At 46.9% G+C, this 13,327-nt stretch overlaps 6 protein-coding genes across 6 annotated transcripts; 4 read left to right on the forward strand and 2 right to left on the reverse strand.

Moving 5' to 3' along the window:
• Positions 1 to 160: 160 nt before the first annotated feature.
• On the forward strand, positions 161 to 1,909 carry N7503_003864 (Zinc finger CCCH-type; the record flags this gene model as incomplete). Its single annotated transcript, XM_057063411.1, has 5 exons — positions 161 to 358; positions 414 to 461; positions 541 to 841; positions 898 to 1,199; positions 1,256 to 1,909. The coding sequence occupies 5 exons, from the start codon at positions 161 to 163 to the stop codon at positions 1,907 to 1,909; spliced, it is 1,503 nt and encodes a 500-aa protein (XP_056924326.1).
• A 666-nt stretch (positions 1,910 to 2,575) lies between these two features.
• N7503_003865 (MBL fold metallo-hydrolase) lies at positions 2,576 to 3,478 on the forward strand (the record flags this gene model as incomplete). Its single annotated transcript, XM_057063412.1, has 1 exon — positions 2,576 to 3,478. The coding sequence occupies one exon, from the start codon at positions 2,576 to 2,578 to the stop codon at positions 3,476 to 3,478; it is 903 nt and encodes a 300-aa protein (XP_056924327.1).
• A 134-nt stretch (positions 3,479 to 3,612) lies between these two features.
• N7503_003866 (glutathione S-transferase family protein) lies at positions 3,613 to 4,334 on the reverse strand (the record flags this gene model as incomplete). Its single annotated transcript, XM_057063413.1, has 2 exons — positions 3,613 to 3,901; positions 3,949 to 4,334. 2 exons carry the CDS (start codon positions 4,332 to 4,334, stop codon positions 3,613 to 3,615), a joined length of 675 nt encoding a protein of 224 aa, XP_056924328.1.
• Positions 4,335 to 5,117: 783 nt separating this feature from the next.
• Positions 5,118 to 8,234, forward strand: N7503_003867 (glycoside hydrolase family 35 protein; the record flags this gene model as incomplete). The annotated part of the gene is made up of 5 exons (XM_057063414.1): positions 5,118 to 5,742; positions 5,810 to 5,933; positions 5,987 to 6,095; positions 6,167 to 7,961; positions 8,017 to 8,234. 5 exons carry the CDS (start codon positions 5,118 to 5,120, stop codon positions 8,232 to 8,234), a joined length of 2,871 nt encoding a protein of 956 aa, XP_056924329.1.
• A 140-nt stretch (positions 8,235 to 8,374) lies between these two features.
• N7503_003868 (putative glycosyl hydrolase) lies at positions 8,375 to 9,634 on the reverse strand (the record flags this gene model as incomplete). Its single annotated transcript, XM_057063415.1, has 3 exons — positions 8,375 to 8,783; positions 8,840 to 9,096; positions 9,158 to 9,634. The coding sequence occupies 3 exons, from the start codon at positions 9,632 to 9,634 to the stop codon at positions 8,375 to 8,377; spliced, it is 1,143 nt and encodes a 380-aa protein (XP_056924330.1).
• A 2,341-nt stretch (positions 9,635 to 11,975) lies between these two features.
• On the forward strand, positions 11,976 to 13,119 carry fleA (fucose-specific lectin FleA; the record flags this gene model as incomplete). The annotated part of the gene is made up of 3 exons (XM_057063416.1): positions 11,976 to 12,012; positions 12,076 to 12,230; positions 12,307 to 13,119. The coding sequence occupies 3 exons, from the start codon at positions 11,976 to 11,978 to the stop codon at positions 13,117 to 13,119; spliced, it is 1,005 nt and encodes a 334-aa protein (XP_056924331.1).
• Positions 13,120 to 13,327: the final 208 nt, after the last annotated feature.

Genomic DNA, 13,327 nt, shown 5'->3' on the forward strand with positions numbered 1-13,327 from the left:
CAGCTACAAATTTGTTCCTCTCCCTTCCCCACGTATCAACAACGCACCGATTTTGCCGATCGTTACAAATCTTGTTCTGGGACCAGTTTGAATGTTCACGATCTTTTCCTGAGATTCTGTATTGCATGGGATAGGCGTACGCCTTCCCGTTACCTTCAATATGCTGAGGGAATCCGATATAGATTCCCTGAACAATCACTTAGCATCCTTGTCTCAGGAAAATCAACGCAACCATGAAAATTTGCAGGGTCTGCTGAACCAGTTTAAAAATCTCCTCGATGACTACAGCTCCTTGAAAAGTGATTATGAGGAAGTCAAGGAAGGTCGAGAGAAGTACAAAAGACAGGCCCGGGGTCAAGTAAGCTAGCGGGCGCCTAAACATTCCGGGAAAGGTCACTAACTATATTTACAAGGAGCGCAACCCATTCGTTCTGGTGCTTGTCGATGGCGATGGATACCTTGTACGTTTCAGCCATCTTGCTTTTCCGAATAGATTTTTCCATATTTTTGCTCTAAATCAGCTAATCAACCGTCCTCCAGTTCAAGGAGCATTTTCTTAAAGCGGGGAGTGAGGGCGGTGTTAAGGCCGCCCGCGAACTGAGCGACTCCGTCAGAGAGCTGATGCATTCGACAATGGGAATGCAAGCTGATTCGTGTCGAATTATGGTCCGTGTTTACGCCAATATTCTGGGACTGTCTAAAGCCCTCGCTCGCGCGGGAATGGTTGGGCATGAAGCTCGCTCCCTTTCACCATTTACCTCTTCATTCACTAGGGCCCAGGACCTTTTTGATTTCATCGATGCTGCCGAGAAAAAAGAGGGCAGCGATTTCAAAATTAGAGGTATGCATCTACACTTAGTGGACCTGATGTTTATCTCACGCTAATGGCCGTCGCAGAAATGTTCCGCTTGTTTGTGGATCTCAACCAATGCCGTCATATCTACTTTGCAGGTTGCCATGACACTGGCTTCACCTCTTTGCTCACTCCTTACAGGGGCAGTGACCGAATTACCCTTATCAAAGCCGCCTCGTTCCACCGGGAGTTCGAGGACCTAAAGCTACCAATCAGAGAACTACCCTCTGTATTCATGTCTACTCCCCTAGCTATCACAAAGCAGACTGCACCAGTCCAGACGATTAATACCAAGATCACTAATACCACCAATGGCACTAAGCCTGTCTGCAAGCATTTCCAAAAGGTAATTCCGTCCATGGTATATTCGATTCTCACGAAACCATGCTCACACATCATCAGGGAATTTGCAAATTTGGCGTCGGTTGCAACAAGCAACATGTGCCGTCAAATCAACAATTGGCTAAATCGGCAGACTCTGACTCGCCATCGCCTAAGCAACTGTGGTCTTCTCCTACAGTCGTGGGTCGCTCGCAGGAATTTCTAACCGCCACGTTGCCAACGCAGAGTCTGAAATCCGAGGAATTTATCCCCATCAATAAAGATGGTGACCGGCTCGACACTTATTGCCCTCATCCATCTCCCGAGGCCTTTGACGAATATCATCGCCGAGCCAAGGAACACAGAGTGTGCAATAGCTACCACCTCTCCGGCGAGTGCGGTGATATGGGCTGTCAATATGACCACAGCGACGTCTCCAATACCATTATTGAGGTGCTCAGATACATCCTACTCCAACACCCTTGCTCCCGAGCTGGGGCATGTCGATCCATTAAGTGCTACCTGGGTCACATTTGCCAAAAGCCTAACTGCAAAGCTGTCAAAAGCTGGCAATGCCGCTTTAACCACCGCACGCATACGCTTGACCTCCAAGTTTCTCAGTGGGTTGCGCCTGTTGAACAAACCGAAGCTGATGACGACTGCGACGACCGGTCAACCATCAGTGGCGAGTCTTTTCAAAGCCAATCCCCGAGCAACTTGGTCTACGTGATGTAATATGCTCCAAAATCTCACCTCGCCAGTAGATTTTGAAAGACCGACCGACGCTTACTGATGAGGTACCTCAAATGTGCTCACTGTATGCTTGAAGAATTGCGAGGCGATAATGCCGGGGATTTCGGGTTAGCTGGGGTGAATCTGAATTTGTCACTCGGGGCACTTGGCTTGTGCCCTTAAAATCGGCGATTCCAGTGCTTCCATTGAACTGGATTGATTACGTCCTGGTTGCTTTTTGCTTTATTCGTCGGCAGTGCCTTTACCCACACACTAAAAGTGTTACGGTAATGGTTATGGCAAAGAGTCTAATACGTGCAGAATTTGTTTCGACGGTCTTTAAGATCTCAAATTGCAACCAGGCTTGCTTCGTGTGGGATAAAATCGATCTTAGAATTACTGATTACTACCAGAATGACATATGTTCGCATCCACTGGAGTTTGATGAGACAACTTTGAAGTTCTAACGGTTGGCATATAGAATGATACTCACAAAGTCCAGGGTTCGCCACCTCTTGGGAAGTTAGGGTACGGTTCATGCGTCTAACAATGACCTGTAAATACGTAATGAGCCACACCTTACAAATATTGGCAGGGGTAGATTTTTAATTGCAGTATCTTCAAACCACAGCAATTCTTCTCGACCTCTCTTCTGTGCTTGCCTTCAAAATGAACCCAATTGTCCACACGCACTTTGAACCCAAAACATGCTCTTGGCAGTATATCGTCGTATGCCCCAAGACAAAAGACTGCGCAATCATCGACCCCGTCCTCGACTATGACCTAGCAAACTTCACAGTCAGTACACAATCCGCCGATGCTCTTCTCAAGATAGTCCGCAAAGAACACCTTCAGGTCACGCACCTCCTCGAAACGCACGCACATACCGATCACCTCACAGCAGCATACTATCTTCAGGCAACGCTATGGGCGAAAGGCCATCCGCATGCCTCAATTTGCATCGGGGAAAACGTTACCATCGTGCAAAGCTTTTGTGCACACAGATACAACATACCGAAAGAAGAATTCAAGAACTCATTCGACCACCTCTTCAAGCCTGATGAGACATTCAGCATTGGCGAGATGACTGCGGTGGCCATGGATCTGCCAGGTCACTCACCAGACCACGGAGCTTACCATATCGGATCTAATGTGTTCACCGGAGATAGTCTCTTCCTGCCAGATGTCGGGAGTGCTCGGTGCGACTTTCCAGGTGGAGATGCGAAGACTTTATGGAAGTCTATGCAGCGACTTTTGGAATTCCCTGATACGACACGATTGTATACTGGACATGATTATCCGCCCAACAATGAGGCATCTGCGAGAGATCCCATCTCGTTTGTTACGGTAAAAGAACAGAGGGAGACGAATAAGCATTTGAAGGGTGGGTCTACTGAGGAAGACTTTGTGGCGTGGAAGGGTGGGAAGGATCATGTTCTTTCCGAGCCGATAATGCTCCATCAAGCTTTACAGGTTAATGTTCGTGGGGGGAAGATGCCTGGACGTTCTCATGATGGAAAAGCTTTGTTACTGTGTCTTGTCTCTGTTCCAAAAGTGTTGCTGACAGGCTGAATAAACTAGACAGGCTAAAAGTTGTGTAAAGACTGCATATAGTCATGTTCTGATTGACCTTCATGACTACTTTGGTAATGCATTCATGTTTTCTTTAAGTACCCACGGTAACAGAAAGCACGAATGGAAGCCAACTATTTCGGTACAGTATTGTGAATCTTAGCATAAGCTTCCTGAACGTCCTCGCGAGCTTCCATTAGCCCAAACCACTTTCTAATCAGAGGATAATTGTCAAGCGAGAGACCCGCAAAGGAATAGCATTTCACCCAAGGCAGGAAATGAAAATCAACAGCAGTAGTTCTGCTAGGCAAGATACTCATGCCTACCGATTTCTGTAACTGGCCCTCAAGAACATCGTAGCACCGATAGACCTGAGCAACATATCTTTGCAGTGCGTCCTCATTCTTCGAGGGATGGAAGTGCCTAGTGGAATCAGACATCTCATTTCGCCTTTCATCGTATTTACTTACCTGAACCAGTTGACCTGTCCCGTCATCGGACCAAGAGTCGACAAGAGGAAATACTCCCATTTCTCGAAATCAACTAGATCTTGTCCCGAGCCACCGGCAGGTCCGATTGTGTTGTTAAGGTCGTAGACGCGGCGAATGTAGTTCATGCAAGCACCTGATTCCCAGGCGGTAACACCAGTGTTGGGGTCCTCGATTGCCGGGACTCGACCATTCTCGTTGATTTGAAGAAATTTACTACCCTTTACCCCGGTTTCTGGGTTGTCACTGAAGTCCCAGTGCTTGACGACGTATGGGACCTTCAATGCTTCCAATGCGATTGCAATCTTTACGGGATTCGGGCCGGAGGCGTGCACGTGCAGAAGGACTGGTTTGATATGAGGATTCATCTTTGCATGTAGAATGTTTCGTTAACTGTTGAGAGTTGAAGAATACTGAGTGCGGGGAGAGAGAGGTAGGGGGAGTGATTGAACCATGATGTCATGTACTTGGCCACTCTATGATGCTAATAGCTCAACAACCAATGATTGTTCTGATGAAGGACTTATTCCTCGAGTACCAAGGTTTACTTCCCGTGTTTAGTGGCCTCAAATCCGTATTAGCTTCTCGTGACTTGGTGGTTCCGGGAGAGCAGTTCCGTGGAGCTTTTCTGGTTAAGGGGCTTGGCTAAATCTACTAAACAAGTACAGCAGAGCCACACGTCACATTTAGCCTGATTGTTTTCAGTGATTAGACCTTAGAATTGAAGCTAGTAAAATCAATCTATGCCGAAATTTCTCCATTTGATCTTACTTTGGTATTAGTTATTTTGCGGGGTCGGGGATTTAGCCGGAGATCATCCTGGAGTAAAACGTGGGGGTGCGGGGTTTAAAAGCTTCAAAAGCCCCTTGATAGGGCATCATGTTAGATCACTATTTTCATTAGGCACATTGATATGGTCTTGACAAGATGTTTCTGGCAAGATCATGCTTCTCTCTTGCATTATGGCTTTTAGCCATATTTTCCTTTCCGCGTCTGGGATATTCTGAGACATCAATTGGAACAGGGAATGGACTTCAAGACATAGTCAGCATTCCATTCTAGAATCGATCCGGGGTTTTGACAGAAAGCTAACAAGGTCATTACAGGTTACGTGGGACCAGCATTCAATTATAGTCCGAGGAGAGCGTTTAATGATTTTCTCCGGAGAATTCCATCCATTTCGTCTCCCGGTTCCGGATCTGTGGCTCGATGTTTTCCAGAAGATTAAAGCTATGGGCTTTACCGGTGTCTCTTTCTACGTGGACTGGGGCCTTGTGGAGGGTAACCCAGGACATGTCGTGACAGATGGCATATGGAGCCTGGAGAAATTCTTCCAAGCTGCGACCGAAGCAGGGATATATCTCATCGCTCGTCCAGGTCCGTACATCAACGCAGAGACGACCGCCGGTGGGATCCCGGGCTGGGTCTTACGCATGAATGCAACTATTCGCTCTGATGACCCTGAGTATCTCAATGCGACTACTCAATATATGTCTACCTTGGGTGGTATCATTGAGAAGGCACAAATCACTCATGGCGGACCGGTTATTCTGGTGCAGCCTGAGAATGAGTTTACGACGTGGCCGGGAGTCACCGACTTTCCTTCTCAGATGAACAAAGAATATATGGCCGATGTGGAGAACCAGCTCTTAGATGCTGGTATTACTGTGCCGTTGATCGTTAATGATAACGAGGTCGAAGGCTACTGGGCACCAGGATCAGGACTGGGAGCCGTCGATATCTATGGGATTGACGCCTATCCAATGCGCTATGACTGTGAGTTCATCAAATTTGATCTTGCTATCGATGAAGAATTTTCGAGGTGCTAATTATGCCGTTACAGGTGCCAATGCTAGTGTATGGCCAACATATAAATTCCCACATAACTGGCAAACTCTTCATGAGCAACAAAGCCCGACTACGCCTTTCGCCATTGCTGAGTTTCAAGGAGGGTCTGGTGAAGGCTGGTGGGCTTCTTCCAATTTCTATTTCATAAATCAGCTTACTAACAGACTAACAGGGGAGGCGTGCTTGAGGAAATGTGCGGCGAGCTCTTGAACGAAGAAGCCGTCCGGGTAGTGTATAAGAACAACTACAGCTTCGGCGTGAAAATCTTCAACATTTACATGGTAAGTCCTTCTGCTCAACTGATTGACCAGTAACATCACCGGTTACGTAATTTTTCAAGCTGACCATCTAGACCTACGGTGGCACAAATTGGGGAAATCTGGGCTATATGAACGGATACACATCATACGACTACGGTGCAGCAATAACTGAAGAACGTGGAATCTGGCGCGAAAAATTTAGCGAAGAAAAGCTCGAAGCAAACTTCCTCAAAGTATCACCCGCATACCTGACCGCAACCCCCGGAATAGGAGTCAACGGATCCTACGGAGCACCAGCTTCAATCGCAGTAACTCCTCTGCTCGGAAATGACACACACACCAACTTCTACGTCGTTCGACAGGCTGACTTCAGCTCCACCGACACTACCCAGTACACCATCAACCTACCCACAAGTATTGGAAATGTCACCGTCCCTCAGCTTGGTGGCAGTCTGACACTGTACGGTCGCGATTCTAAATTCCACGTCACAGATTACGATCTCGGCGGCATAAATTTGATCTACTCTTCAGCGGAAATCTTGACTTGGGCTCGGGGTGCCGGATCAACACGTGTGCTGATCCTGTATGGTGGAGCTGGTGAAAGGCACGAATTTGCCCTTGCTCGTCATATTGGAAATCCAACTGTGACCGAAGGGAGTGGAATAACTATCAAACAGAAAGGCTCTACCTCGGTAATACAGTGGGAAGTTAAACCGGATCGTCGAATTGTTCGCATTGGAGATTTGGAGGTTTATCTGCTTTGGCGGAACGACGCGTATAATTATTGGCCGTTGGAGGTCACTGCTGCAGAACCGATCGGGAATTTCTCTTCGCCGTCTAAGGAGTTGATTCTTGTCAAGGCGGGCTACTTGATGCGCAGTGCGAGTCTGTGCGGTGAGAATGTTTGTTTAACAGGCGACGTCAATGCGACGACAGAGATCGAGCTGATTTCCTCACCGGCGAAGAACGTCAGGGGAATCCTCTTTAATGGGGAGAAGTTGAAGACTTCAACTACAGGAACGAAAAAGCTGTCTGCTACGATCGAATACAGCCCGCCACGACTAGACATCCCTGTGCTCGAAGACCTTGCGTGGAAATACTTAGATACGTTGCCCGAAATCGCGACCTCGTACGACGATTCGAGGTGGATCAATTGTTCCAAGACTTCGACGAACAACCCTCGGGATTTGAGTACACTAACAAACCTATATGCCATGGACTATGGATTTCACACGGGCTCATTAATTTACCGCGGTCATTTTACCGCAACCGGACAAGAGTCAGACTTGTGGTTGAATGTCTCCGGTGGTACAGGTTTCAGTCATTCGGTCTGGCTGAACGACGTGTTTCTTGGATCATGGGCTGGAAGCAGCGCAAACTCCACAGCCATTCAAGACATACCAATCACGGAAGACCTAGCTATCGGAAGATCCTATATTTTGACTATCCTGATTGATAACATGGGCCAGGATGAAGAAGCACCAGGAACAGATGTGATCAAGTTCCCGAAAGGCATTTTGAACTACGAGCTATCAGGACACAACCAGTCTGATATTTCGTGGAAGGTAACTGGTAACCTTGGTGGAGAACAGTATCAAGATTTGGTCCGTGGTCCATTGAACGAGGGATCAATGTATGCCGAGCGACAAGGCTACCACTATCCCAAGCCACCTAATGCCGATTGGAAAGTTTCAAATCCGGTGAAGACTGGGCTCGCTGCACCAGGTGTTGGCTTTTACACGACGTCCTTCCAGCTTGAGATTCCGGATGGATGGGATGTCCCGATGAGCTTTGTTTTCAATTCATCAGCAAACACGCGCAATTTTCAGGGTGGACTGAACTATCGCTGTCAACTCTTTGTCAATGGTTACCAATTTGGAAAGTACAGTAAGTATTGCACACAAAATTTGCATACGTGGCACAGTCTAATCTTCGAATGCAGTCAACAATCTCGGCCCTCAGACGTCATACCCTGTCCCTGAGGGTATTTTGAACTACAGTGGAACCAACTACGTGGCCATTACTCTCTGGGCTCAAGATGTAGAGGGTGCTCAACTGGGTGGAATATCTCTAGTGCCGACGGCAGTTATCCGCTCTGGCTACAGTAAGCCCGGACTCGCGCCGCAGCCCTCGTGGACACGTCGACCGGGAGCATATTAGACACGTGGGAGACGCGACTCGTTTAACGACCTGGACATGGGAGTCAATCTCAAAGGAAAAGAAAATTATATGCAAATATAGACTCTATGTGCGCCAATATGCCGTTATTAAAATCCAGGTCATCATAAAGCGTAGAATCATTATTTGACAGCAATAGCTGCCACCAATGCATCCATGGCGGAGCAGTGAGTAGAGGGATCCACCGTGCTCACAACCGGTCCAGACCATACAACACCAAGTCTGTTTTGGTCACTGCGATCATTTTCCCAAATGCTGTTCGCACTGTTGGTGATAACCTTCTTGTAACTGTCATGGGGTGACACGCTCTGAAGCATCAGGAGATTGCGGATAAAAATACCCTTGAATTGAGTGGCATCCGGTTCGCAATCATCTGGCTCGCAGAATTCATGTAAGACCCCATCTGAACCAACCAACGTTTCAATCGCTGCTTTTGCGATTTTGTTCGCGGATTCGAGATAGCTGCTGTTTGGTGCAGCTTTGTTCAGTTCGACGAGGCCGCCAAGAACGACACCCTGGTTGTAAGACCAACTAAAACTTATGTCAGAATACACATTACCACCTCTACCCAATGTAGTCAGACTTACACTGTGGCCCCATTATTTTCACAATTGTCCAGCAGTCCATCGTTGATTGTACCATTCTCCCCGATAAACCCTTGGGCTGCGAACCAGTTCCACTCTTTCTGGGCCCAGTCCACGTAGTAGCTTTTGCGAGACGGAACGCGATTGGCTAAATGGGCTGCCGCGGATAGGAATAGCTCATTTGTAATGGAGTTCACGTAAGTGCTAGTGGGATTCCATGGAAGACCTCCACCGCCGCAACGAGTACCCCACGCTTTTGTCTAGCAATCGATCAGCAAGGGCAAAGATAGAAGGTTGAGCTAAGGGGAGGTAGGTTCTTACTAGGGCCTCAAAAATTCCCTCTGCTAGCTGCAGGTATCTTGTCTCTTCCGTAACATCGTATGCAGCAATCCATGCAAGGACCCACCACCCATCATCGTCATAGGCGGAATCGAGCCAATCAGAAGCATTGCCAGCACTGCTAGCTCGTGGAGCAAGAAATTCGCGCTTGGTTGTCTTTACCTCCGGGCCAGGGTCCGGGTTTGACACAGGGGCCACGTTGTATGTGGTGTTGAAGACGTAGTCCGCCGTATCCATCACTGTTGGATCCAGGGCAGCCAAATCGGCAATGACAGTTAAGCAATTGGCGCCGTTCCACCAGCCAACCGTATTCCAAAGCCCAGTTGAATTGTTGTACCACTCCTGGAGAGCTTCCAAAGCTGTTACAGCCCTGGATGTGGCATCATCGGCGACAGTAGACCCTGATAGAAGGGACACTGTGAGCGCGGGTACAAGGAGACGACGGGCAGAGAACAACATGATCGAGGCGTTCCAACAAGAGAGAGACCTACCCATCCAACCAAACAGCGATTGTGCGCTGTTTAAGTATCACATCCCTGATCGTCAATTTGGTTCCTGGACATACTTGATCAACAGATATGCATAGTTGTGGGTCCCTTGATTGGCAGAGATCGTCAAATCAAAAGCCTACAGACCCACTGATGCGCCTCGCGAAACAACCTGATTTGCATGATCGGCCTATGCCAAGTGTAGAGTGCAGCGTGGGAGGTTCCCGAGATTGAGCTCCCTTGCCCAGGATGTCCTGAGCAGTGAATCAGAACTATCGGTCGCATGTGTCGCATTGACCTCAGTTAGCTTGTAAATTAGCGTGATATTTCAAGGGATGATTAGCATCGTGTGCTCTCGTCCAGAGCAACTGGCCCCTTGCAAGGCCGAGGCCCCGCTTTAATCTTCATCTTGTAGCACTGATCATCCAGTAATTAGCTGTGTCCCCATTCGTACTCATATGCCGAAGTGTTTCGGTCGCAATAAATCTTTGATGTGTCGATTCTATGATTTGTTTTTCAAACACCAAGTAATAACAGGAAATAAAGTGGGACTAAACGAGGCCTGATTCGTTGACCGTCTTTTACCCCTGTTGACTAATTAAGCTCTGAACCAAAGTCTGTGAATACCACTGCAAGTACAACTCAGAGCTCAAGCTCAACATGCGCGGATTTAGTTGCTGCATCCAGCTTAGGTACCAAAAGCATGGTGGTCCACATGAGACATACATTGTTTCCCAACTGCAGCGTCCCATTCATGTCAATGCACTCTGGGCGGGACTGACGTCAGCTTGTTGCAGTCCTTTTTCCGGGCGCTAAATGTCTCATGCCATGCATCAAGCTGCATTATGGCCACGATGTCCTTAAACATGGACTAATAGCGTGACTATCTATCGGTTCTGTACCCACTTTTTTAAGACAGGAAACTCGGAATGGATTTGTCTATGTCGGGTCTATTTTATGCTCCGTGATTTGGCGAATTCATACTAAATGAGACCAGCGTTGATTCAACGACAGAAACCCCTTCATGATGTCTCCTTTGGCAAAATTGCTGTTGACTATATCTCACTATCAATTGATCCCAATTTAGCAGCGATCCAGTAGCATCACTATACGTCTTCGGGTCAGATTAGTGCTTCCAGTATCTTGAGTAAACAGATTTGAATTATTTGACTTTGCCAGTGAATGACGACTCCCATAAACTTCATCCCTTACCATTTGCATCGCAGGATTGAGTGTAGATATTTAGAGGAAAATCACTCGTTTTGCAAGGCTCGGAACTCAACTCATTGTCATTGCCCATCATTTGGCAGCATTAAATAATTCTAATTTTATTCTTTAGTTTAAGGATAGTTTCGACATGGCTGAAGTCATGTAATCATGAATCATGCCCAGAAATGACATTAAAGCTGAACAGTATCAAGATGAATATGTAGTTGGCAGCTGAAGGGTTTCCATGCAGCTGTTGGGCCGTTAGAGTAGTGGAAAAGAAAGATAGATAGATGGTTATTCTAAAGCGTGAGGTATTTTTGTTTATTACTATGATTATCTACAAATCGGCTCTAGTGGATCACCCATCATCTCATACCGCTCAATCCCCTCTGGAGGAGACCAGGGTATGCATCAAGTTCATGGGACAAAAAATTGATCCGACCGGCCGTCTGCGTCCAGACTAGCACAGACTAGCACAGACAATCAAGAAATTCTTCGTATATAAAACCGAGACTCTACTTTGGATTTGCAGCACATTTGCTTAGTATCTTTGCTACATCCCAAGCTTGAAGTGTCTTCAATTTTTCTGATATAAGTCGTTCGCTGTTACCACGTCAATCGCCTAAAGTTTATATGTCCGATTCCACAAATCTATTCGCTACTGGCCTATATGGGAAGCTCTCAAACGTAGAGCTCCGAACGCATTTGATATTGAAGATGGTCAATTGAAGCATATCTTGAGGTGTGTAGGTGTGTACATCTTTGGATTTCCGGAATATTCGGATCCCACAAACTTATACCAAAGCTCTTGTGGCAAGGCCAACTGGCTATCCGAGAGGTCGACTGACATCCTTCTCTCTTGATCGGCCCAGTCGGGGTTTACAAAGATTTCTGGAAGGCTTTTCACTGGTGACGATCTCTGTTTCCTCACTTTAATATATTACACAGCATCACCTTGGAACTTTTGCAAAAGTTGCCATGGAAGGCTTGGGTTGGGATAATCAACTATAAATGCTGCGTCTCAACTCTCTCAAGAGAAAGGCAACCCGATTCATATCATAACGAATCAACGCCTGTCTGAATTGAACCATTGAAGCATCAACATGCCAGCTCAAAGCCCAGCTCACGATATCTATTTCAGTAAGTTTGAGTGTCAATCTATATTTCTCCCCGACACTATCCAAGATTCTGATTGTCGAACAGGGACCTCCATCGGAGCGTGCAATCATGACGGACATATCCGAGTTTACATGCAAGATGTCATAGGAAAGTTCCGTGAGGCTATGTATGAAAAGGATTGGAGCAACGGCACCGAGAAGAATGTCGTCGCTGCAGCGAAGATTGACTCGCCCCTTGCGGTCGCCTCGATGAAAATGGAACAAGCAAGCATCCAACTGTCTGAGCTTGGAGGAAATTGACTGACAATATCCACAGATCCGTCTTTTTTATCTGACATCGAACAACATGGTCAAGGAGACTGTCTATGACCACAATAAGGGCTGGCGTGAAGGTGATATGGGAAAGATGGAAATCCACACTGCACCATATTCCATGATCACAGCGGACCATTGTAGCAGCCTGAACGTTGGGAGGTTGTACGTCCAACTGCCAGACAACACAATTCAAGAGTTTGGATTTAGTGGTTGGTTAAAGTTTCTAATATATCGAAAGGGCTTGACTAACGTGTTCGACAGACGAAAGCTCTGGTTGGAGGAAAATGGCAAACCTTGGCCCTGCACTGCCTGGTACAGCTATTACGTGCACCAGCTTCAAGGGATCTCGCCTGAGCATGCGGTCAGTTTATTCAAACCATCAAAAGTATCTTTCCTGACCGATTTTAGTGTGTATTTTCAAGACGTCAATCAAACCCTGAAGGAGAAATGTTTCGATGAGGGAAGAAGTTGGTATGACGGATCTTTCAGAGTCTTGAACTCGACCTTTGTGCCCTTGAGAGCTTCTTTGGCATGCACCAGCTATAATATTGCCTCGGAAAAAATCGGTATCCATGTCTTTTTCGTCACCGCCAAGGGCTTGCAGGAGATGGTCTTCGATGGTAAGTGGCGCGAGGGAAAACTGGACGTTGAATGTATCCTCGGGAGCGAGGTCACTGCGACTTCTTGGGGAACTGGCAAAGACGTACAGTTGAGGGTCTATTTTCAGAAGGGAGAACATGTCAGTGGTATTTCTGAGTGGGTGTTCAGGCAGGATAAGTGGGAAGTTGGAAAGAGAGTGCTTCCTCCTGCTTGATCCGCACAAATCTGTGCGAATTTGTGAGAATACGAGAACTTATTAGCAGAGTTTAGGTCCAAATTGAAATATTGAAAGTTTAGTTACTTGTCTTGCGGGTTATTATTTCCTAATACTGCGTTAAAAATTTGATATATAACAGAGCCCCAGGCTCATAAGCGGCGGAACCTGGAACAGAAATTAAGATAATCGAGGGTGTCAGTGATCA

This window comes from Penicillium pulvis, assembly GCF_028828015.1.
Source record: "Penicillium pulvis strain IBT 33274 chromosome Unknown contig_1_segment0_segment0, whole genome shotgun sequence".
Lineage (NCBI taxonomy): Eukaryota > Fungi > Ascomycota > Eurotiomycetes > Eurotiales > Aspergillaceae > Penicillium > Penicillium pulvis.